Raw genomic sequence first — 25,843 nt, 5'->3', positions numbered from 1 at the left:
TTCCTCTGTATGACAGTCTCTAGATCTATCCATGTCTCTAAAAATGACCCAGTTTCGTTCCTTTCTATGGCTGAGTAATATTCCATTGTATATATGTACCACTTCTTCTTTATCCATTTGCCTATTGATGGGCATTTAGGTTGCTTCCATGACCTGGCTATTGTAAATAGTGCTGCAATGAACACTGGGGTGCATGTATCTTCTTGAATTATGGTTTTCTCTGGGTATATGCCCAGTAGTGGGATTGCTGGGTCATATGCTAATTCTATTTTTAGTTTATTAAGGAACTTCCATACTGTTCTCCATAGTGGCTGTATCAATCTACATTCCCACCAACAGTTCAAGAGGGTTCCCTTTTCTCCACACCCTCTCCAGCATTTATTGTTTGTAGACTTTTTGATGATGGCCATTCTAACTGGTGTGAGGTGATACCTCGTAGTTTTGATTTGCATTTCTCTAATAATCAGTGATGTTGAGCAGCTTTTCACGTGCTTCTTGGCCATCTGTATGTCTTCTTTGGAGAAATGTCTATTTAGGTCTTCTGCCCATTTTTGGATTGGGTTGTTTGTTTTTTTAATATTGAGCTGCATGAGCTGTTTATATATTTTGGAGATTAATCCTTTGTCCGCTGATTCATTTGCAAATCTTTTATCCCATTTTGAGGGTTGTCTTTTCATCTTGTTTGTAGTTTCCTTTGGTGTGCAAAAGATTTTAAGTTTCATTAGGTCCCATTTGTTTATTTTTGTTTTTATTTCCATTACCCTAGGAGGTGGATCAAAAAAGATCTTGCTGTGATTTATGTCAAAGAATGTTTTTCCTATGTTTTCCTCTAAGAGTTTTATAGTGTCCTGTCTTACATTTAGATCTTTAATCCATTTTGAGTTTATTTTTGTGTATGGTGTTAGGGAGTGTTCTAATTTCATTCTTTTACATGTAGCTGTCCAGTTTTCCCAGCACCACTTATGGAAGAGACTGTCTTTTCTCCATTGTATATCCTTGCCTCCTTTGTCATAGATTAGTTGACCATAGGTGCAAGGGTTTATCTCTGGGCTTTCTATCCTGTTCCATTGATCTATATTTCTGTTTTTGTGCCAGTACCATATTGTCTTGATTACTGTAGATTTGTAGTATAGTCTGAAGTACGGGGGTCTGATTCCTCCAGCTCCATTTTTTTCCCCTCAAGACTCCTTTGGCTATTCAGGGTCTTTTGTGTCTCCATACAGATTTTAAGATTTTTTTTGTTCTAGTTCTGTAAAAATGCTACTGGTAATTTGATAGGGATTTCATTGAATCTGTAGATTGCTTTGGGTAGTATAGTCATTTTCACAATATTGATTCTGTCAATCCAAGAACATGGTATATTTGTCCATCTGTTTGTGTCATCTTTGATTTCTTTCATCAGTGTCTTATAGTTTTCTGAGTACAGGTCTTTTACCTCCTTAGGTAGGTTTATTCCTAGGTATTTTATTCTTTTTGTTGCAATGGTGAATGGGATTGTTTCCTTAATTTCTCTTTCTGATCTTTCATTGTTAGTATATAGGAATGCAAGAGATTTGTATGCATTAATTTTGTATCCTGCAACTTTACCAAATTCATTGCTTAGCTCTAGTAATTTTCTGGTGGCATCTTTAGGATTCTCTATGTATAGTACCATGTCATCTGCAAACATTGATAGTTTTACTTCTTCTTTTCCAATTTGTGTTCTGTTTATTTCTTTTTCTTCTCTGATTGCTGTGGCTAGGACTTCTAAAACTAAGTTGAATAAGAGTGGCAAGAGTGGACATCCTTGTCTTGTTCCTGATCTTAGAGGAAATGCTTTCAGTTTTCACCATTGAGAATGATGTTTGCTGTGAGCTTGTTGTATATGGCCTTTATTATGTTGAGGTAGATTCCCTCTATGCCCACTTTCTGGAGAGTTTTTATCATAAATGGGTGTTGAATTTTGTCAAAAGTTTTTTTGCATCTGTTGAGATGATCATATGGTTTTTATTCTTCAGTTTGTTAATATGGTATATCACATTGATTGATTTGCATATATTGAAGAATCATTGCACACCTGGGATAAACCCCACTTGATCATGGTGTATGATCCTTTTAATGTGTTGTTGGATTCTGTTTGCTAGTATTTTGTCAAGGATTTTTGCATCTATACTCATCAGTGATATTGGTCTGTAATTTTCTTTTTTTGTAGTATCTTTGTTTGATTTTGGTAGTAGGGTGATTGTGGCCTTGTAGAATGAGTTTGGGAGTGTTCTTTCCTCTGCAATTTTTTGGAAGAGTTAGAGAAGAATGGGTGTTAGTTCTTCTCTGAATGTTTGATGGAATTCACCTGTGAAGCCATCTGGTCCTGGACTTTTGTTTGTTGGAAGATTTTTAATCACAGTTTCAATTTCAGTGCTTGTGATCGGTCTTTTCATATTTTCTGTTTCTTCCTGGATCAGTCTGGGAAGGTTATACCTTTCTAAGAATTTATTCCAGGTTGTCCATTTTATTGGCATAGAGTTGCTTGTAGTAGTCTTTTATGATGCTTTGTATTTCTGCGGTGTCCATTGTTACTTCTCCTTTTTCATTTCTAATTTTATTGATTTGAGTCCTCTCCCTCTTTTTCTTGATGAGTCTGGCTAAAGGTTTATCAACTTTGTTTATCTTCTCAAAGAACCAGCTTTTAGTTGTATTGATCTTTGCTATAGTTTTCTTTGTTTCTACTTCATTTATTTCTGCTCTGATCTTTATGATTTCTTTCTCCTTGCTGGATTCTTAAGTGCTACAATAAGAGGTACATGTGACAAACGTGTAAAAAAAGTAAAGTATTACATAAATATAGGTCATATTATTAATGACAATAATTATAATCTCTAGCCATTGCCTTGGTGCTTTTAACAGTCATGGTCCTTGGTTGAAATGTATGGAGCTATTGATCTTTATCACCTTTTTAAAAGAAGAGGCATCTACTCCTAGGGTTTAATTCACTAATGAAGAGGGATTACAGGGGTCATCTGCCAGGGGCCATCCCCAACTTTTTGTTACATGAATTAATGGCATGGAAGTCCACAGAAAACTGTCCATTAAATGGAGTAAAAGGTTTTTAAGGTAATTACTCAAAGCTCTTTTGGTTGCAAGTGACAGAAGCGTAAACCAAAACAGTTCCACCAAAAAGAAAAAAAATTTTTGGCTCATATATCTGAAAAGTCCAAGGATATCTGGCTTCAGGTATGGTTGGAACAGGGAGCTGAAACAATGTTATTGTTGTTTTCTATTTCTCAGTTTTGCTTGTTTTTGATTCTCTTTGATTGTTGATCTTGTCTCATTCTCTCTCATTTTTGATCAGCTTCCCTTTGGGGCCATAAGTAATAAGCTCTAGCTTTCCTTCCATCCAGCACTGTGCTTCCAAGAATCAGACAGTCTTCCCCAGTTGCCCTAGAAGAAAAGTCCCAAGGAGGACTTCTAGTCATGTTAGGGTACTGTGTCCATCCCTAAAGGAATCACCATGGATAGGAAAATGGACCCACTGGTGGCTCAGGACTAGTCACATATCCATTCCCACTGGGTAGCGATGGCACTGTCATCAGTAACCCTACTATAGGTAATGGAAGAGTAGGACGAACCAAGAGTAGGATGAGATCAGAAGAAAAGGTGTAGGGGAAAAAATAACAGCCATCTCTGTGTACCTATGGGCAAGCTTACTTAGTTGGAGCTAAGTTCAGGTGTGTTAGCTTTTCTGACAGTTTTTTCCCCTTTGGGTTTGGTCCCTTAGGTCTAGCAGGTCACTATTGGATATAATGACAAAATGGACTGTTTCATTATAGTTCTAAAGAGGTTATAAACTACAGTTCTAACTGAAGTCCTTGATAGCCTTTAAAGGTCAACAGACCAAAATTATGCACAAGAATCTTGTTTTCATCTACATTTTCTGGGGAGAGGGTCCATAGCTTTCCTCACATTAAAAGGCTTCTGGTGAACCAAAAGATTAAGAAGACTCCAGTGTTTCTCAACGCGGGTACCAATGATATTTGGACAAGACAGTTTGTCATTGTGCAAGATGTATAGCATCTCTGGCCCATACCCCTTAAATGCCTGTAATACCCCAAACTTATTATTATAATCAACCCCTTCTACCACATTCCAACCACCTACAGTTGAGAAACAAGATGAGACTAGGAGTCTAGACTCAATGTTTCCTGCATGTTTTACATTTCCTCTCCCTTCTGGCACAGAATAACACTTTTTAAAAAAAACTTTTAACATCTAATTTCTAGCAGTCTCTATCACGGAATCTGGGATCCCATATTCATGAGCACAAAAAGCCTATTTTTCTTAGGAAGGTTCAGGTTCTGTCATATTTTAATGGTATGGACCTAATGTGAACTTAAAAATGCCTCATGTGAGGCAAACTAGCAAACAGCCAACTCCTGGGAGGTGCCCATCATTAGTCTAGCCTCCTTAGAGTTTTCTCGCAGGGTGATCATTTAATTTTTACTTTTGAAAGGACAAACTCACAGATGAAGTGTTAGTCTGAAAGGGATATCTTCAAGATCTAATAAATAAAACTGACCATTGAGCAGCATTTTTATAGATTACAAATCACTCTCTTGCATTTGACCTTGCAACAGCTTCAAAAAACAAGTTTGCCAATCTCCTCCTTTACAGATGAAGAAATTGAGGCTTCTAGAAATCAAGTGACAAGCTGATGATTACACAGCACTTTAGAGAAGGACTCGGGATTTCAACTGTGGGTCTTAGAACTTTAAAAGCCACCCTCCAACTCTCTACTTCCTCCCTGATGCCTCAAAACACTTTTAAAAGGAGGAAAACACCCTACTGGAACTAATCAGAGGGAAAGACTGGAAGTTCAAACGAGCCATAACAGAGCCTGTTAATCTGTTACCTAAATGAGTGCCGGGAAGGTGGGGTGGGGGTGGGGGGTTGACGCTTGTACATTTCACGCGCCCCACAACTGCACGTCTGAAATGTCAGGACAATCTCATTTGAACTCCCAGCCAACTGAGAAATTAAAAGCAGACGGTGACGACGCTGTTTTGTAACTTCGTGTGTTTTAAAATTAACCGCACCTTTCAAGTACCGCTTTAGATTAGAAGTGGCTAATTGGATAAAGGGGAGAGTCATCCAGATGGATGAACAGTATTGTAAAAGCCCAGATTGAGTTACGGGAAAGGAACAAACAAGAACACTTTCTACAGTACTGTTTTACTTACAAAGTGAAGGAAAGTTCCTCCACTCAGTTCCAAACCGAGGACAAGTTGATTTGTCGCAGCAGCGCTGGGAAGCATGTAGCCTGATAGAAAGTCTTCTTATTTTAAGGGAGGCTTGAAGGCTGAAACTTTTCAGTGTCAAAACCCTTTTTTAAAAAAAATAAGGACTTGGCGTGCCCTCGCGAATGTGTGAGCTGGGAGGAGGAGTGATGGTAGGAGAGCTGGGCTGAAGTCCGTTCTTATTAATATTAAATAGCCACGTCTGTACCGTTGAAGCAAGTGGCGAGAGAGGAGGGATAGGAGCTGCTGACATTGACAATGAATCCAAACAGGAGTTGCACTAGCGGTGTCTACCACGTTGCCTCTGCCCTCGCTTGGCCTTCTGGGAATTGTAGTTTTCGGGGCAGCGGCTTTCGTGGCAAGCCGGGAGTGCCCCGCCCGGTCGGGACTACAGATTCCAGGCGGCGCCGGGAAGCCGCCCCTCCCGCCCGGGTGCGAGTGTAAACTCCGGGCGCCTGGGTTGGCGGCCGCCGCGGGCCAGCGGGCTGAGCTCTGCACTGCGCGGGGGCGCACCGCTCGGGGGACCCAGGCCCCGCCACCTCCCCTCCGCCCCCAGGCTCGTTTCTCACTTTGGAGCAGTGGGAGGACGGGAAGCGGGAGCCATGCAGTCGGAATCGGGGATCGTGCCGGATTTCGAAGTCGGGGAGGAGTTTCACGAAGAGCCCAAAACCTATTACGAACTCAAGAGTCAACCCCTGAAGAGCAGGTGAGTGGTGACAGCTGGAGGGAGGCGCGGCCGGCGGCTAGGGAACCCCGCGCCTCCCACCCTGGGGCGACGAAAGCCGCTCGCCGGGGCTCTGGGACAAGGACCCCGTGCCCTTGCCCCGGGGCAGAGGGCGAACTGATCCCCGCAGTTGGGGGCCGCGACCGCTGGGTCGGTGCGCCAACGGGGTTCTCCGCCCAGGCGCACTTTGGGGGCGCGGCGGGCAGCCCGGGACGGGCCGCGCGGACGAGGGGACCCTCGGTTGGGGATACCAGCTGCTGAGAGCTGTTGGGGGCTGGGGAGTGTCGCGGCGCGGAGGTGGGGGAGGAGGAGCGCCGGGCCCGGACGCTGTCCGGATGGGAAGGAGGAAAAAGAGTTTCGAGTGAACCCTTTTCCTGAAGATCCCAGCGGGCTGAGCACTTGGAGAGGGAGAGCTTGGGGTGGATCGAGCGCGATGTTAGAGGGAAGCAGTTAGCTCCTGTGTGGTTGCCTCTTAGGAGTCCGACCACCCCTCTGGGAAAACCCGCCCCAGGCGGCCTCCAGGTGAGGTTTCCCAAGGCCCGCCCCTCACCTTCCTGGCCGCTGCACCCCAGCGCGGGAGGGGCGGGGGGGGGTGGCGAGCAGCGGGGGGGCGGGGGGCGTGTCTCCTCGTCCAGCTTGAACTCCCCGGGCTATAGGGTCCCGTTCAAATGCAGGCCTTCCCTGGAGGGGAAGAAGCTTTCAGATGGAGGGTTTGAGGAGTGTCCCCTGTTGGGCAGCGACAAGTGTTTAATTCTCTGGGGACTTAAAAAACTTTCTGGGAGAGGAATGAAGACATCTGCTGCTCTGGCGCCCCACCACCCCTAGTGCCCACTTCCTACGCTGGCTCCATTCCCACTCGTCCGTCGGAACGGGTTGGGTGTCTTCCTTTTTGTCTGCCCTGTGGCTACTCAGGACATTTCCAATGTTTACTAAGAGGGAGATGGTCATTTGAGGCCGTGAGTAGAGAGGGTTTAGTTCCACCTCTCTCAGTTGTGAGGTAAGATGAGGCTGTAACTGGAAGGTTCTGCAGTGCTTCTGCACCCTTCTCAGACCTTCCTTCCCGCCCCTCTCGGTGGGTAGGGCCTGGGTGAAGGGCCCTGGCTGGCAGAGGGGAGGAGGGTCCAGAAATCAGGGTGAATCAAGAGAGACAGCTGAATCAGGAGTGAGGTGGTGTGATCTTAGCTGCTGGGGCACATGGGTCTGGTACTTGATCCAGTGGAAAGTGTAGCCAGGTTTGCTTCTTTCACGGCTGTGTGAGAGTCTGAATCCACTTCGGGGAAGAAAATGTGGGAACAGTGCACGCACTGACTGGGTGGCTGAAGCAGCCTCTTGGCAGATGCTTAACAGAGATTGGAAGGAAACCTCCTGTGCAGTTAGTTGCCTAAAACCAGCCTTTAGTTGATGGTTTCTCTTCATAATGGCTGTTTTGTGTGTGAGCCTAGATTGTGTGCATTGGGGGTTGGGGGTGTGGAGTAATAGTGTGTAAAGGGTATTGTTGGTTATGCTCATTGGGGCTTTATCTGCATTCGGCTGAAGGGACCAGTGTTTTACCGAGCAGTCTCTGCTTTTGCTTCTATAAGCAAATGCTTACATGGCCAGAATGAGGTGTGTGTGTGTGTGTGTGTGTGTGTGTGTGTGTGTGTGTGTGTGTGTGTGTGTGTGTGTGTGTGTGTGTGTGTGTGTGTGTGTGTGTGTGTGTGTGTGTGTGTGTGTGTGTGTGTGTGTGTGTGTGTGTGTGTGTGTGTGTGTGTGTTCCTGAAAGAAATAACCGGACTGTTTGGAACGTTTTTGATGGTAGCTGATAAATAATATAAATGAGTTTGAGAGAGCGAGGAAAATACCATCTGGAAAAACCCAAATGAATTTCATGAAACTCACGTTGGAGGATTTGGGGCCTGTTCTTTTTCAGAGTCGGCAAAAAAAAAAAAAAAAAAAGACTTGCAAGGGTTGAATGTCCTCAGGAGCTAGCTTGCATGTGTAAGGAAAAATTCGGGGATGTGGGAAGCTCTGGCTTCACACGTTGAAGCTGGAAACAGGTGCGGGACAGAACTGGTGTGCAGAGGAAGGCTAAATTAAAAACGCTGTAAAACTTGTCTGTGGAGCAGACACATGCTCTTTGAAATAAACCAGTGAAATAAAATCTGTGAATAAATATATGGGGTTGGCAAAATTTCTGTATAGTACTGTTTTCCACAGTTGTCTAATGTACTGTCATCAACATCTGTTGTATGACTCTACAAGGGCTGCACGTTCAGGGCCTCCTCGTGGCTTTTTGTTGTTAAGTCTTTGCCGGGGCACCTCCCTTCTTTTAATTTTGCTTGGAAAAAGTTGAAATTGGAAGGTGAAGACTGCTGCAACTATTTTGTCTCTCAGTTTTATTTTCTGGATTGTCTCTTGGAGTTGAAAATATGTCTAGAATCTGCCCACTTGTCACCAACTCCTCTGCCTCCACTTTGGTTCAAACTGCCACCCGCCCTCGCCTGGGTGACTGTCTCTTACCTGGTCTCCTGCCTTCATCCTTACCCGCTTTCAGTGGTTTTTTCATACAGGAGCCAAAATGTTCCTGTTAAAACTGGTGTTCAACCTAGGGGTGATTTGCCCCCCACGGGTCATTTGGCAATGTCTGGAGACATTTTTGGTTGCCACAATGGATGGGGGTTGCTACTGGCCTCTAGTAAGTAGAGGCCAGAGATGCTGCTAAACATTCTCCAGTACACAGGACAGCCCCACAATGAAGAATTGTCTGACCCCAAATTGTCACTGCTGAGGTTGAGAAACCCCGTGTTAAAATGTGTTACATCGGGCTTCCCTGGTGGCGCAGTGGTTGAGAGTCTGCCTGCCGATGCAGGGGACCCGGGTTCGTGCCCCGGTCCGGGAGGATCCCACATTCCGCGGGCCCGTGGGCCATGGCCGCTGAGCCTGCGCGTCCGGAGCCTGTGCTCCGCAACGGGAGAGGCCACGGCAGTGGGAGGTTCGCATACCGCAAAAAAAAAAAAAAAAAAAAAAAGGTGTTACATCATGTTATTCTCTCCTCAGAACCCTCAAAACACTCCAGTAGCTCCTAATATCAGTAAAACTCGAGACCCTTAAAATGGTACCAGGCAGATTGTATGGGAAAGCTTCCTGTCTGCTCTCATTGTATCTCTTGCTGCCACTCTCCTGGCCCCCTCCGCTCCAGCCAGTGTCCTCACCATTCCCGGAATACTCCAGACCCTTCCACCTCTGGGCCTTTGTATGTTGCACTTGCTGACCCCTCTTTCTGTCTTTGTCCAGAGAGCAATAGCATTCGTTCCTTCCCCAACCAACTTCACATCTTCCTTTAAATGTCATTCCCACCAAGCCTACTTGACCACACTCTGCGCAGTGGCTCTCCCTCCAAACTCTCAGTCTTCCTCGCCCTGCTCTGTTTTGTTCCATAGTACTTACATTATAACCTAGTCTATACTTTTCTAATGTGTTACATTTATAATATGTTTCTCCACACTAGACTGCAGGGTCCAAGGGGGCAGGGACTTCTGTCTCTTCCTTGTTTACTGTGGTGTCCCCAGAGCCTAGAACAGAGTTTCTCAACCTCAGTGCTGTTGACATTTTGGACTGGATAGCTCTTCGATGTGGGGCTGTCCTGGGCATTGCAGGTTATTTAACAGCATCCCAGGCCTCCACCTGCTAGAGGCCAGTTGCTCCCCTCCCTCAGCTGTGACAACCAAATTCGTCTCCAGACACCACCAGTGTCCACGGGGGACAGACTCACCCCTGTTGCAGGTTGACTGGCCTAGGACAATGCCTGGCACAATAGTGTTTTGTCGTTTGAATATGTGTTGCTTTCTCCCTTTGCATCCCGCTCAGGATGGGGTGTTTGGTTCTGGTTTCTTTTAAAATAGGTATCCACCAGGGTCTGTCCAAAGAGGAGTTTTATATTCTTCATTTGGGCTAAGCTCAGATGTGCAGGTGTTTGATGAGGAGAGACAGTTTCATTCCTAACCCAGACCTCCTGGCCATTAGGAGTGTGAAGCTGATGGATTTAGATGATGGGAACTCCCTTTTGTTCAGTGACTGGCAAAGCTGTGTCGTATGGTGGAAGACACACACTATGAGAAAAGGTTCTCGTGAAGAACTGTTGGCAGTTTGGTTCCTCCCCAAAGGTTTTTGAAACGTTTGTGTGTTCTCCTGGGAATGAGCCCTGAATGGTGGGTGGCAGAGGAAGAGTGCCTAATATGAGGGGGTGAACCCAGAATTCACACATTGGCACAGTCGGGTCGGGGTCAGATGTGGAACCGTTGAATGGGCTCCTAGCAGGGAAGGGACTCTCTGTAGGGCTTTGGGTCCTGAAAAAAAAACATTAAAAAAAATATGGTAGCATCTTTCAGGTTCATGGTTCTTTTGTTTCGTTTACGCAGTGCTAAATTCTGTGATTTTTTAGCTGCTAATGCCCTTTTCCTGGGCAGACTTCAGAATTGGTTTAATCTAATTCCAGTTTCTCCTCTACTCAAAGTTTTAATAATGGTTTAGATAATGGTTATTTAACTTCCCACAAATAAGAAATGGGAATGAAAGTGAGTATTAGGTTTATAATGGCAGGACGAGATACAGCAGTGGTTCCCAAATGCTGATTCAAAGAGGTGTGTGTGAAGCTGTCACAGGTTTGTGTCGAAATGACAAAGAAAAAGACTGTTGTGTCACATGCACGCTCACACACACGTATTTCTGTGTAAGGCTACTGTCATTCCTTGGACTTATTCTGAGATTTTTCCCTCCTGTCTTCCTACTAAACATACCCTTTTGTTTATGAAATGATAACCCATTCTTGGCAAGACAGAACTGTCCATCTTTTATTGATTTCTGAAAGTTTTCTTGATTTTTTTATCTGTCCAATCTGCAGGGAACTACTTTGCATGGAGATTAAGAGCATTGTTCTGGCATTTCTGTCTGTCCCTAACAAGCTGGGTGACCTTGGGGAGGCTAGGTGACCTTTAACCTCAGTTTCCTCATCTGGCAAGTGGGGACCTGCCTCCTAGGAGTCTTAAGGACATTAACTGTGATATTGGCTATGGAAAAGTATTAGCATGGTGCTGGGCACATGGTAAGTGCTCGGTAAATGTTAGCAGATGTTGTTCTTGTTGTTATTTCTTTATTACTTAGCAGAGAGTCCTGACCTTCCAGAAAGTGTTCGCTTTTGGTTGACTCCGGCTTTCTTCTCTAAGGCCAGTGTTTTTATGCAATAAAATTACCCCAAGTTTGGTAAAACCCTTTTTGCTTTCCTCCTAATGAGGTGCTGCAGATAAATCTTTCGCACTTTATAATTTTGATCCGGTCCTTAACAGTTTCTTTATGCTGGTTAAAAAAAAAAAACAGTTGTGGTGTCAGCACATACATACAAATTCATATTCAACATATATCTATTGAGTACATGCAAATTAATACCAATAAACCCAACTAACATTAACTGAGGCCACACTGTGTGCCAGCCTCTGTTCTAAGTGTTTGTATGTGTGTTAACTTAATCTTGCAAAACCCACATAAAATGATAATAATAAATGAGAAAAATAGTGTTAATTATAATTTTGAAAACAGGTAAAACTTATGCAGTGCTTACTACATGCCAGGAATAATTCTGAATATTTTACTTGAATTAACGCAGTTAATTCTCACTTCAACCTTTGGTGTATGTATTTTTATCATTCTCATTTTACAGAGAAGGAAACTAAGGCATAGCAAGTAGATGGGCCTGGATCTGGCTCTGGGCCCGTGCTCTCATGCGCTAGTCTGTGCTGCCATGTGCAAGGCGCGGGGCCTGCCCATGGGGAATCATGCTGCACCTTCTCCAAAACTTGCCTCAGTGGGGTGAGGGAAAGAGAACATGTAGATCCAGGCAAACAAACAGGATGGAGTTTGATCACCGTGGGGCGTGGGCATCAGCAGTGGAAATTTAACAGAGGAAGGGAAATTGAGGCTCAATTTTGTCAGTGAATAAGGGTATTCAATTTGGCCTTGAAAGTCGAGCAGTACTCAAATATATTTCTTTATAACATTAAATAAAATGTTAGATGCCTTGGAAGGCATAAGCTTAAAACAGACTTTTAGGATTTCTGATTGCCTTTTATATTTCTAACCAGAATCCCAGCTCTTCCTTGTGGTCTTCGGGCACCTGGGGTGGCAGAGACTGGATGCATGTGCACAGGTTCAGAAGTAGCTGTGCTTAAGTGCTGTGCCCATGGCTTTGCCACTTAACTCCCGTGTCTGAGTTCAAGACAAGACGCTTAGCCTCTTGGAGTCTCGATTTCTTTACCTGTAAAGTGGGATCAGTAGAACCGTCCTCTTAGGGTTGGTGAAGTTTTAAAAGTGAGAAAACACATGTAAAAGTGCTTTGCAGGGTGCCTAGCACATGTTAGTAAGTAATATCAGTTCCTTCTCTTCTACTTTACCATGAGTGCAATTTTCCCCCTCCTCATACCAACAATAAAGCATGTACAGAATTATGTATCTGAAGCAAAATAGACAAGATGGGGGTGCCTTAACCTGGCAGATGTTCAGATTTTATTATGCAAATTGCTTGTGTGGTATGATTAGATGGAAAACTTGATTAAAGTGGAATTCTAAGTGTTGGTTTTGTGTGTTATTGGAGATTTCCTTTTCCTGAGTACTACTATTTATAGAATTATTTAAGTGTATGTATGTGTGTGTGTTTTTAATTCCCTTTTGAGTTCTGCAGGGCAGTTTGCACAGGCTGATGTTTATATCTGCTCCAGTTGTGCAAGAAGTGGAAAATATCCTTTTTTTAGAACAGGTCACATGTGCTTACTGTCAGGAATAGGACCTCAGTGTAAAAAAATGTATCTTGGGACAAATCAAAGTTACTAAATTTCTGCTTCCAACTGCTTTGTTTCAGAACTGGCAGTATTAGGATAAATAATAGAGGGAAAAAAAAACTCTGGCTAAATGTTTTTTGTCATTTTTCAAGGACAGTAAGCAAGAGTTTCCTTTGTTTTGTGTGTGTGTTTTAAGTATAAAACGTACTTTGCTGTTAGGTCTGTCTCATCAGACTAAATTATAAAAATGTGTTTGACTCATCTCCAAATATGCATTATTTGAAGAAAATAGTCCAGAAGGCAGGTCAAAGATAGTTAATGTAGTCACCACAGGCTTTTGATATTGTAAAGACAAATGTGAAGTTTATAAGGAGGATTTTGTGAGTCTGGTGAACGCTGTGTACTTGAGGGCAAGGAATTAAAGCAAGCCATGAAGTCTGCATCTTTCCTGAGGCAGCTGAGGGCTGAGGGTGAGAGGACCTGCAGGCAGGTCTGGGATCTCTGTTGAAACTCCCACACCTCTTTCTGTTCCTGAGGACTTGGGGAGGAGGACCAGGCTCCTCATTTCTCTAGGTTGGCTCTTAAACATGGCCTCCTTCTTTCTTTGCTGCGTCTTTCCTTCCGTGACCTTTCTTGCACATCATGAAGAATAAAGACGTACACCTTTGGAGTGTTTACACAGAAGTTGAACCGGGGCAGGCTGAGAGGGATGCAGTGCTTTGGGGAGTGGTGATACTGGTGAGAGAAAGACACACAAAGATATAAATGGTACCTCAAAGTCGTGAGCCCCTGTTGTCTTCTCTAAGTCATTTCTAAAACGTCCCTCAGTTGCTTTCAGCAAAGGCAGTATCACTTTGGGGTCAGAAGGACCTAGATTTGTTTGTTTTTCTTCTCTTCCTTCCCTTCCTCCTTTCCCTCCCTCCTTGCAATACTTATTTATTAAGTGCCTATCGTGTGACAGCTTTTCGCCAGCTGTAGGGGATCAAAACTAGAACCAGACAGACTAGGTTCCTGCTAGTATGGTGCTCCTGTCTTGGAGGTGGGGGCATAGCTAATAATGAACTAAATAGATGAACAAGATAAGTTTTGGTGCTATGAAAACTAAATAGAATGTTATGGATAGAGTGTGACTGGGAAAGAAGGGGCTTTATTGGGTGGGTCTTTAGGAATGACCTCATGGAGGAAGTGATTTTGAGGCACTGAATGTCTGAGTTAAATGTGCAGATCTTGGTGATGTTGTTTGTTAGCTGTGTGACTTTGGACAAGTTCGCCAACCTCTCTGAACCTGAGTTCCCTCCTCTGTAAAATGGAGCAATAGCTACCTTGCAAGGGTGCTGTGAAGATGAAAGGTAATGCGTGTAAAGAGTTAACAGTAGGCTTGACCTTATAGTTGCTCAGGAAGACGCATAGGACTGGTTTAAGGTAATTTTAAGGTAATATGTGAATAGTAGAAGAAGAAATGCAGGCATTAATCTTCCCCATAAGTATTTATAACTTGGTCTTAAGTGTCTTCCCTAATGTCAAGTGAGTCAGAGATGTATACTTGTCTTCATAAATCTACCCCTGGACTAAACGTGGAGATGGGTCTTGATATTTTTGTTATCCTTTCTTTCCTCCAGGATCATCTTACTCGAATTGTCCCATTGCTCATCTCACTGTTGTTGCATTGAGATCATTCAGGTCTGAGCATACTTCCCTTATGTTTAGTTTAGGAATGATTTTTGGCTGCATTTTGAATTACTTTTTGGCACAAAGGAGAGGTCCAAGTCATCTAGGATTAAACAGTAAAACCTGAGATTGATTTCACCAAAGACGCACACCACAAACAAATGACCCATGTAGAACTCCTGACTCCCAGTCCTGTGTTTCAGCCCCTAGATCACACGCTTCCTGTCTACACTGATGTGAAAATGTCGGCATTGGTGCAGAAAGGAAAAGAAGCCTCTTCTCCCACACACCACTTCGCCCTTTCATTAACATTGACATCCATAGGCAATGGTGTGTTTTTAATTCGACCCTTTACGAAAGAAATCTTCAAAGCATTCGAATTTCAGTAGCTGTGTTCTTTGATTGAAGTGCCCACGGAGTGGTAACTTTCAAAAGGAAAAAATCTGGGTTGTGTGGGAACAAATATTTTAAATCCAAATGTAGTGAGTTGTAGGTTTAAGGAAGGCACTGGTAGAATCATGTCTTTCTATAAGAAAATTGTGGGTTATTGAGCAATTTCAGGAAGGCATCTGTGGCCTGGGCCCTCCCCGCCCCCTCCCCAGAGTGGGATAACTTGCTGACTCATTCACACACATTCCCCTATTTTCCCACGTGGTCAAGGGCAGATGGGAAAGGTGGTTGTCCCCACTGGTGGGAGCATGTGTAGCTGTTGTTTGTAGGATAGGTTTTCCTTCTGGGAAGCTTAACTTGCTTTCATGGGAAGAAGATTTGAGGCAGAGAAGATTTATGTAGCCCGATGGTTAAGGTTGTATGTGAGATTAGGATAAAATAGACAGATAGGAATGCTGTATTTACTTCGGTACCTTTATTGTGATATGTTCCTAAAGATTAACTGTTTCTAAAAAGCATGTTTTTCAAAACATACATTTTATTTTTATAACTGGTGATTTGAAACTTAGTGTAGGGAAGAGCACACAGAAATCCTAAAGATGATTTTCCTGTTTAATTTGGGATCTAGTACAATCCCCATGTAGTCTACCTGGGCACCTCAGTGAGATGTGGCCACCTTGTTCCTCTTGCGTGAGTCTGTCCCAAACAGCTGGATATAGTATTCACAGACACACCAATATTGTAACAATCCCTTCTCCTTCAAAAGGACTGGGTATATTTTTGTTCTATTTTTTTGCATTTGAAGTTTTTCACCAATGATGAAAAGGTATTATTTCAGGGTCAGCTTTGCTCTGTGGTATTACTAAGCCTGCATAATCACACCACCTAAATTTAGAATTTTGGCACCTCAGCCAATAGAACACTTTGCAACAAATTTATAATACTTGGGGCAGAGAATGACTATGAATAAACATTAAAATAGTATTGGCCAGTTAGGGTCATTTACTTTCAAGGGAAAAGGATGACATCCACTATACATTCTTGAAAATTCTATTTATTTTTCAAGGTAGGGTTTACAGTAGCTTATGTAAAACAGTCTCTAAAAATATAAGCAACTGGCACTATTCCTGGTGACATTCCAAATAAAAGTTGGCCCGTTTGCTGCAAAGAAGTGTGCTTGGAGAGTAACTTGGAGAGATTGGCCACTGGCTTGTGGTGTATTGACAATCAGTGGGTAGACTTTTTGGAACCACATCTTGCATCACCTTGGCATGGTCATTAATCCACTGGTCTTCAGGTAGATAAACACTAATCATGTCTTATCTAGATAAAGGCTAGTTGTATAAATGCTAAACAATGGGGTCTTGGAATGCAATTCTAATGATACTGATTGTGTGTGGATGCTTTAAATCCTTGTTGATTCAGAAATGAATGAGAGAGAGGATTTGATGGTGCTTGCTTGGTCATAGTGTCATAGTCACTAAGATGCATGCTTTAATGGTAGGGGGCTGAGTGGCAAGCACAATGAATTGGGATTTGTTTCTGGGGTCAGCGATGTACAGGTCACTCTGCTGGCTTAGGGTATCCCTCTTTCTCACTCTTGGGTTCATATACCTGACATCTTTCTCATCAGATCTCACTGGCAGCCAGCTTCCCTTTCCTTATGCATTTCCCCCAGTGGACAGTAGAGGAAATGTATTTGGCCTGCCTGTAGTCACTTTTCCAAATTATTATAACAACCCCTTCCCACATGCTTAGCCCACGTGCTTGAGTGTCATGGCTTTGGGGTGGAGAATTTGACACAGACTTAGCCACTCTTCTGTATCACAGGGATTGCTTTCAGGGAGTTACATGTTGACTAATGTCACGCATCCCAGGGATTTGCTTGGGTGCTAACAGAAAGAGAGTCTCCCTTTTTTTTTTTCAGTACATGGGCCTCTCACTGTTGTGGCCTCTCCCATTGTGGAGCACAGGCTCCGGACGCGCAGGCTCAGCAGCCATGGCTCACGGGCTTAGCCACTCCGCGGCATGTGGGATCTTCCTGGACCGGGGCACGAACCCGTGTCCCCTGCATCGGCAGGCGGAATCTCAACCACTGCGCCACCAGGGAAGCCCGAGAGTCTCCCTTTATTTCCGTTGATCTTGAACTTGGGAAGGTGTTGTGCTCGAGAATAAAGCCTTATCTTGGAGGCAGAGAAAAACGAAATCCTTGTATTGGGTTAATGTTAGTTGCTATAACAAAGTTGCAGGTGATAGTCACATAGGTAGTAGTTCCTGGTTGGCAGACAGCTTTCCTCCGTATGACAAATCAAGAACCCAGGCTCCTTCTATCTTCTGGTTCTGCCATTGCCTAGAACCCTGGCATCTTTTGTGTCTGGTGGTGGAAAGGAAGAGGAGAAGGCACAACTAAGGTCCCAAAGTGACAGGCATCACTTTTGCTCACATTCTTTCAGCAAGGACCAGGTTCATACCGAGATCTGGATGCAGGGGTGGGAACTGGGGAATAGAGACCCCAGCTGGGCATCAACACCACTGTCCTAGGAAAGAGAACACCCTTCTGATGGATAGCTAACCTTCATTGCCATGGTCCTAGTAGTAGGGTTTTGGCTTCTGGATCAAGTTGTGCCTATCTTTGGTTAGGTTTATCCTTGGAATTTTCTGTTATTTTATCAATAAATTCTTTTTCTGAGTAAATACGGTTAATTTGGATTTTCTGCTACCTGAGGGGGGCTGCCGGAGCTGATCCGTTCCCAGAATCCCACCTCTATGCAGTGCTTCCTATTCCAAGTTCATGGATTAAATCACTGCCCCACTTCCCAACAGCAACAATACATCCGTCACTACCACCACCACCTTAGAGCAATGGTTTTCAAAATGTGGCCCGCAGACCAGCAGCTTCAGTGTCACTTAAAAACTTGTTTGAAATGCACATTCTCGGACCCTACTCCAATGCCTCCTGAATCGGAAACTGTTGGTGGGGAGTCCCAGCAGTCTGTGTCTTTTAGCAAGCCCTCCAGGAGATGCTGATGCACACTCAAGTTTGCAAACTACTTCCCTAATGCTTTTACCATAAATCCTTTGTCTCCACATTAAATTGTTCCTGTTTTGGAATGAAAAATACCCTGGATTGGAGTGTATTTCGTAAAAAATGCCGTGTTGCTTGTTATGGTCAGGCTAGAGATGATCATTGATAATAATCGCTCACTGATTAAAAAAAAAAAAGGAAAATCCCCTCTAGAAAGTTAGCTATCAGGTTTAGGTTAATGAAACCAGGTAGGATGCTTGGTTGTCCAGATGTGATCTCTAAGAGACTTGGAGTTAAGCTAGCTGTACTACCATAAGGAGCCCTGGCCCAGATCTTGGAGGGTTGTAGTTTAATGGAGACTCACAAAGTGTGAAACTTGAAGCACACTGCAGTCACTTGACTGAATGATTTGATGGAGAAACAGGGTAATGGTGGTTATGAGTGTGCCCACATGACCAAATTGTTTTTCACAAAACTTCTGCTGAATAAAATTTGAAATACGACTGTCAGCCTGTTTTCCCCTCTTAATGAATTCCAGACAGTTTGTAGAGTGTGGGAGCTTCCAAAACAGAGGGGCGGGGTGACTGCGACCAGGCAGCCTCTGTTTTGTCACATGTTAGGGTGTCCTGACATAACAGATCGTCCCCCTCATCCTGAGTCTCACCAGGCCATCCTCATTTCAGGTGGAGAGGAAAGGGCAGGGTCAATGTTGTATCAGACAAGTAGGACCTATAGGGCAGTTCCGGATTCCTTACTCACCAGGAAATTCAGCCTACTCTTATTTTTAATCCACTAAAACCCAAGCATTTTTATTTTTATTTTTTTCCTTTTGCTGCATGCTGACCTTCTCCAGACAAAAAGCCCTGATGCTTTTTGGCAAAGAATCTGTTCTTATTGTAAACTGGTTAAGGGCTCTAACCAGTCAAAGAAGTCTAGAGTTCTGGGTTTAACCTTCAGAGAGAAGAAGGATTTTTAACTTAAATTTCAATTTGACCACTTACTAGTTTTTCTCTCTTTGGGCAAGTTATTCTAGTAGCCTCTATTTCAACAGAGGACTAAGTGGGGTGAGTGGATAATAGTATGATCTAAGTTGTAGTTAGTTGTGTGGATTAAAAGAAATACTTGTGTAAAATCCTCAGGCCGAAGCCTTGGCTCTTGTGCTCATAACCGGGCCCTCATTCTGGTTCCATCTTTGCCCACAGCACCAACAGGGTTTTTGACTTGAAATGACTTTAGTTTTAGACCCTGTCATTAAGAGAAAACGACTCAAAGGCAATCAGCAGGATACAAGAGGGTCCATAGAAGAGAAGGGAAGTAGGGCCAGATCATCCCTCGGTTGGATGATCAACAGCAGGACCTTTGGGAGTGGATGCAGATCAGATAATGGTGAACTTTGGGATGCCTAACAGGGAAGTATTTAAAGACAGCACATGCTATTTACAGGTAAGGCATTACTTTTGTTGCCAGAACAGTCTTTGTCTTTATCAACATGTTTCCTTTCATCGTAATGATAGACTATAGCTAGGTGGAGGAATAAATAATAAGATGCACTAATTGGGGTTTCACAACACCATGCAGGGTAGAAGCCGAGCTCCACGGCTGTGTCCACACGGGCATCTGTCATTCCTAACTGTCACGTTTGAACTTGGCCTGTAGTGAGTTCCTGCTTTATCTTTTCACATTTCACAAGACAGCCTCATTATACAATTATCTCTATGCAGTATAAGCCATAATACTCTGTGTTCTTGAATCTCAAAATCTTTATATCTTTCACTCTTCTAGGATTTTTCCTTCCTAGTAGCACTGCGTAGCGAGGCTGGGTACCCACACCAACACGACAGCTTGCTTTTCTTTTCTTTTTTCCAGCTTTATTGAGGTATGATTGACAGATAAGAACTGGGTATATTTCAGGTGTATAACTTGATGCCTTGGTATACATATACATTGCGAAACGATCACCGCAATCAGATGACATGCTTTGCTTGAGCCTCACAAAATTTCTCCCCCAAACCTGTGGCTAAACCGATCCCTGGAAAGCAGAAAGGGGGGTTAGCTTGAAGAGCCACCATCTTTCTTAGAAGGAAAATTCCCATTATCTTGCACACGTAAGTGGATGTCTTCATCAGTTACAGCTTACGACGCGTACGACGCGTTACCTGGGTAACGAGGGCCCCTGCCTCACTGGCTGGCGGGGAAGATTCAGTAAGGTAATGAGAGTACTACCTGTAGTAAGGGCGCAGTGGATGCTGCTGCCCCAATTACCGCTCCACCTGCTGCTGTGCCTGCATTACTGCTGCTCTCTGCCTGCTACTGTACCCAAGGGCTACTCCTGGTGCCATTGCCATTAGAATTCAGGGGTTTACATAAGAATGAAAGAAGTGGTTCATCTGTGTAGGTGCTGCTGACGCTACCATTGTTTTGTCACTGTTAAGTACATATAGTCAGTTCTCACAACCAACCATATAGACAGTTCTCATACGTTTGGGGTTTATGCAGTGAGTTTTCAAACCTGGACTTGGACTTGGCTGTCACCCAGCAGTCTTCTGGACCACTTCCTCCAGCTCTCAGCTGTTGTGTGCAGAGGGGTGGGAACTAGTTTGATTACCAATTAATGGGAGACATTTTCTACCAGAAACCATACATATATTCATACAAGCACCTACAGGGTTCTCAAAACAGTATTTTTCAGAGTATCTTCAGCTTTTCTGTGGTATTGTCCTGACTAATTGAAATTTGGTTCTTGGCTAAACAGTTCCTTTCCTGAGTTTTATAACGAAACAGGGAAAATGACAGTTTCCCTCTTTCCACGTAATTGAAACACCCCTGCCTCCTCCACACGCACAGAGGTGAAAGACACGTAGAGTTAGATGCTTTAGGGTGAGATCCAGTGTGCTTGGGGAACTCAGGAGCACAGGACAGAATGAAGCCTGAGAAGGATGGTCAGTCAGAAGACTGACCATCCTTCTCAGGCTTCACACCACCCAGTGTGATGGGTTTGTGAGCTCTGTGTTTTTGTGAGAGAAGAGGATCAATCAGCTGTGCAGGCTGGAGTTAGAATGAAGATACCCATAGCTCAGGGAAGAGGAAATGGACAAGGCAGTTTGGGGAGTTTTCAGAGTAGATTTATTTCTTGGATGTCTCAAGAGGTGGACGTGAAGAGATCTAACTCTCCCTCTTATTTTTTCAGAGTCATGGTTTGGGAACTATTTGGAAGATCCTTCGGTAAATTTTCCTTGCCTATGAGGTAGAATGATGTTCAGTAAACACTTATTGAGTCTACTGTGGAGTCAGGAGATAATGGTGAACAAAAAGGGTCAACCGTAAACTGCCATTGCTTTTGGCAGATGGGTGGCTGCCAGGGCTGGCACGAAACCCAGATCAGGTCATCGAGGGCTAGAGGAGCTCTTTCTGGGGAAAGAAAAGAGCCCAGTTGGTTGTCACATTAGTTACCCTGTGAAAGAAATACATTTAAGTGATTTATTTATTTATTAGATAAGAGTAGTATGTTATTTAATCCAGTACATCCAAAATAATTCCAAGTCAAAATGTAATCAATATAAAAATTATTATTATTTTTATGGAGGTATAATTGACTTATAACATTATATTAGTTTCAGGTACACAATGTAGTGATTCAATATTTGTATACTGTCTATTTATATATTGTCATGTATATTGGGAGGTGATCACCACAATAAATCTAGTTAATATCTGTCACCATACAATAGTTACAAAATTTTTTCTTCTTGTGATGAGAACTTTTTAAAGATTTATTCTCTTGGTACCTTTCAAATATGCAATACATGATTTTTTGTTTTCTTCTGATTTTTATTTAAAAAATTATTTTTTAAAAATTGAAGTATAGGTGATTTACAATATTATATTAGTTTCAGGTGTATAGTATTGTGATTCAGTATTTCTACAGATTATACTCGATTAAAATTTATTGCAAGATAATGGCTATAATTCCCTGTGCTATGCAGTATATCCTTGTTGCTTACTGCAGTACACTATTATTAACTATAGTCACCATGCTGATTACATTCTCATGACTTATTTATCTTATAACTGGAATTTTGTATCATTTGAGTGCCTTCAGTCTTTTGCCCACCCCCAATCCCTGCCTCTGGCAATCACCATTCTGTTTTCTGTATCTATGAATCTATGAGCTCCTTTTTTTTTAGATTCCACATATAAGTGAGATCATATATAATGTAAGAGATCATGTATAGTATAAGGGAGAATATATTTTAAACTGATATTCACTGAATACAGCCTTTAGCTCTTACCTTGTTTGAAGGCTTATTTAAAAAATAATGTGTATTTTAAGAAATCAAGCATCTTTTACTTATATTGGGTTGGCCAAAAAGTTCCATAACATCTTATGGAAAAACCCGAACGAGCTTTTTGGCCAGCCCAATACATAGTTTGATAGGTAATATTTATTTGATTGTCTGTTATTCCTCCCTTGAAAGAGGCCCTACGAGAACAGGGAAGTTGTTAGTTCCCTGGGCATCTCTAGGATCCAGTATAGTGAGTGTCTATATATATTTCTTGAATAAAGAGTGACCAAAATGAATGAAGTGTTTCTGGCGTGCCAGAAGGGATCAATAACCTTGGGGAATTCTGTTAAACTCTATCAGGAAAATGTGTATGAAAATATCTTGACCTTTTTTTCTTACTAACTGTGGACCCTTGTACAGGTTTTTTGAACCTCGGTTTTCTCACCTAAAATATGAGGGTAATCGTATTTTCTTCTTGGGATAGCTGTGAAGATGGTAGAAGGTTGTGTGCACATGCCTGGTACGTATGAAATGCTCAGTGCAGTACGTTAGCAGGGGCACTAACCGTAGTGACTACTGGTGGCGCTAGGAGATGAGTTAAACGTACAGTCAACTTCTGTTGTGTGTGGTACTTCTGTTCTATGAAGTCGCAAGGAACATTTAAGTTGGAACAGGGTTAGGTTCCTGCAAGCCTGTGGTCACAGCGTATTTGTCACCCGATTGATACGTAACCTTGTTTTATGTGTGTTTCTGTTTAAAGACACTTTATTTAATAATTACTGACTCATTAGCATTGAACTCATGGCCAACAGCACCGTAAGTCATGTCAGGGAGCTGATCTGGCACTTGCGCTTTTCTCCGTGAGGCACCTCACAGCCGTCTCATGCTCAGCAACACTAGACTGCACTTGAGCACTAGGTAGGCTTGGAGGTCGTCAGTAAAGTCACCAACAAAAAGATACAAAAAGGCAAAAAGCATAGCACAAAATGGACACCCCCCCCCCAAAGGACACTTGTTTACCATGTGAAAACTGAAACAAGGAGAGAGAGCATCACCTTGTTTGACCTCAGTTGGGAATGCATGTTGTGGGTGGCTCAGATCTCTCACTTCTCTGTCCACAAATGACTGTAAAAATGCTACATATATTAATTTTGGGGTTACAGATAAATTTTAGTGATAGGTAAATTTGAAAATAGGGAATCCACGAATAATGAGGGTTGACTGTATTCAAACTTGTTTTCTTGTGCCTGTCTTTCTCTGACAGTTCTTTGTCTGAGCTAAAAAACATGCTCACTGGGGAAAACATTTTTTTTTTTTTTTTTTTTTTCTTTTTTTTTTTTTTTTTGTGGTATGCGGGCCTCTCACTGTTGTGGCCTCTCCCGTTGCGGAGCACAGGCTCCGGATGAGCAGGCCCAGCGGCCATGGCTCATGGGCCCAGCCGCTCCGCGGCATATGGGATCCTCCCAGACCGGGGCACGAACCCGTATCCCCTGCATCGGCAGGCGGACTCTCAACCACTGCGCCACCAGGGAGGCCCCTGGGGAAAACATTTTTAAACACTGTCTGCATCAACATTGTTGTGGACTATACATGAAGCCACAATAATCAAGCTTTTCCAGATACCCAGTCTTCTATTTTTACGAGTTTATTTGCCAATAAAAATGACCCATCAGGCTTCCCTGGTGGTGCAGTGGTTGAGAGTGCGCCTGCCGATGCAGGGGACACGGGTTCATGCCCCGGTCTGGGAAGATCCCACATGCCGCGGAGCACCTAGGCCCGTGAGCCATGGCCGCTGAGCCTGAAAAATGACCCATCAAAAAAAAAAAGGCCCATCACTTCCAGATCTTTAAAGTTGAATGGGGCTGTTCAGATATGTTACTCTTTATTTTGGCATAATTTCTACTGTTCTTTAGAAGGTGGAGAGTGAGAATGGGGACCTGGGAAAAGAGCACAGAGAAATTGTGGGGATCACTGCTGAAGAATCCAGCAGAAAGCAGTAAAATGGCTTAGAAATTTTGGTGCAGGCAGTTTTTTTGTTTTTTTTTTTGCGGTACGCGGGCCTCCCACCGTTGTGGCCCCTCCCGCCGTGGAGCACTGGCTCCGGACGCGCAAGCTCAGCGGCCATGGCTCACGGGCCCAGCCACTCCGCGGCACGTGGGGCACGTGGGATCCTCCTGGACCGGGGCACGAACCTGCGCCCCACCCCCACCCCCCGCATTGGCAGGTGGACTCAGCCACTGCGCCACCAGGGAAGCCCTGCAGGCAGTTTTTGAAGTAACCAGGCTCAACTTACTCATGGCCTAGAAGATAAAGGTGATGTTTTTGACTTCTCAGTGTATTGGAAATTAGCATATTATAATTATAAGCCTAGTCATTATTGTAAAGGTTAACTGAGTACTTGTTTAGAGTGCTTGGAATTCTTTTAGGAAGGAAGGAAGAAAAGAATTGTTTTCAGTAGGTCCAGTAGTTTCGAGTGACACAGCAGATACATCATACAATTTAGTAACAACAAAGAAGAACAAACAACAACAGTAATAACAGCAACACCTAGCATTTCAGAGCCCTACTACAGGCTGTGTCTTGTGTTAGTGCTTTAATTTCTTCTGCGTTTTGGACACCGAAACCCACTGCGGTTAAAGTGATGACAATGATAGAACACTGGAGTTAAGGTATTGAAAGTTGCATCTTTTTCTGCCTTGCATCTGTACCTTTTGCATTTTCATAACGTATCCTTGTGTATTATTAAAAGAATGGCGGGCTTCCCTGGTGGCGCAGTGGTTGAGAGTCCGCCTGCCGATGCAGGGGACACGGGTTCGTGCCCCGATCCCGGAAGATCCCACATGCCGCGGAGCGGCTGGGCCCGCGAGCCATGGCCGCGGAGCCTGTGTGTCCGGAGCCTGTGCTCCGCAACGGGAGAGGCCACAGCAGTGAGAGGCCCGCGTACAGCAAAAAAAAAAAAAAAAAAAAAAAAAAAAAAAAAAAAAAGAATGGCTTCTTCATGTGAAGCAACATGGAGGGACCCTAGAGATTGTCATACTGAGTGATGTAAGTCAGACAGAGAAAGGACAGATATTGTATGATATCGCTTATATGCGGAATCTAAAAAGAAATGATACAAATGAACGTATTTACAAAACAGAAACAGACTCACAGACTTAGAGAACAAACTTATGGTTACCAGTGGGGAAGGGTAGACGGAAGGGATAGTTATGGAGTTTGGGAATGACATGTACACACTATTATATTTAAAAAGGGTAACCAACAGGACCTACTGTAGAGCACAGGGAACTCTGCTCAATGTTATGTGGCAGCCTGGATGGGAGGGGAGTCTGGGGGAGAATGGATACATGAATATGTATGGCTGAGTCGCTTTGCTGTGCACCTGAAACTATCACAACATTGTTAATCGGCTATACTCCAATATAAAATAAAAAGTTAAAAAAAATAAAAAGAATGGCTTCTTTACTTTGTATGTGTATGTATATGTGCATGTGTGTGTGTGTCTGTCTGTCCATCTGTCTTAGTCCTGGGATAAGGAGGGTACCTATGTAATTTTTTTTTTTTTTTCAGATTTTTCCTGTGTTAGAAAAGTCAAGAAGCTGAAACAGCAGGAATGAATAACTCAGATCTAGTTGAATTACAAACATATTAAGACACGTACTAGGTACATTTCAAAT

General features: G+C 43.3%; 1 protein-coding gene across 7 annotated transcripts in view; it reads left to right on the top strand.

Annotated features, from left to right (window-relative positions):
* Positions 1-5,638: 5,638 nt before the first annotated feature.
* Positions 5,639-25,843, top strand: part of MITF (melanocyte inducing transcription factor) — a 227,448-nt gene continuing 207,243 nt past the window's right edge. For 6 of the 7 annotated variants that reach the window (XM_082638959.1, XM_082638963.1, XM_082638958.1 and 3 more), the window contains exon 1: positions 5,777-5,976. In XM_082638959.1, the coding sequence (XP_082495085.1) occupies positions 5,873-5,976 (104 nt within the window). In that variant the 5' untranslated portion in view covers positions 5,777-5,872. Of the gene's footprint in view, positions 5,977-25,843 lie in introns of all 7 variants that reach the window. The other variant, XM_082638960.1, reaches the window with a different exon arrangement.

Source organism: Mesoplodon mirus (assembly GCF_964341445.2).
Source record: "Mesoplodon mirus genome assembly, chromosome: 12".
Taxonomy (NCBI): domain Eukaryota; kingdom Metazoa; phylum Chordata; class Mammalia; order Artiodactyla; family Ziphiidae; genus Mesoplodon; species Mesoplodon mirus.
The sequence above is the reverse complement of the archived record's forward strand: the minus strand, read 5'-3'. Positions and strand labels throughout refer to the sequence as shown.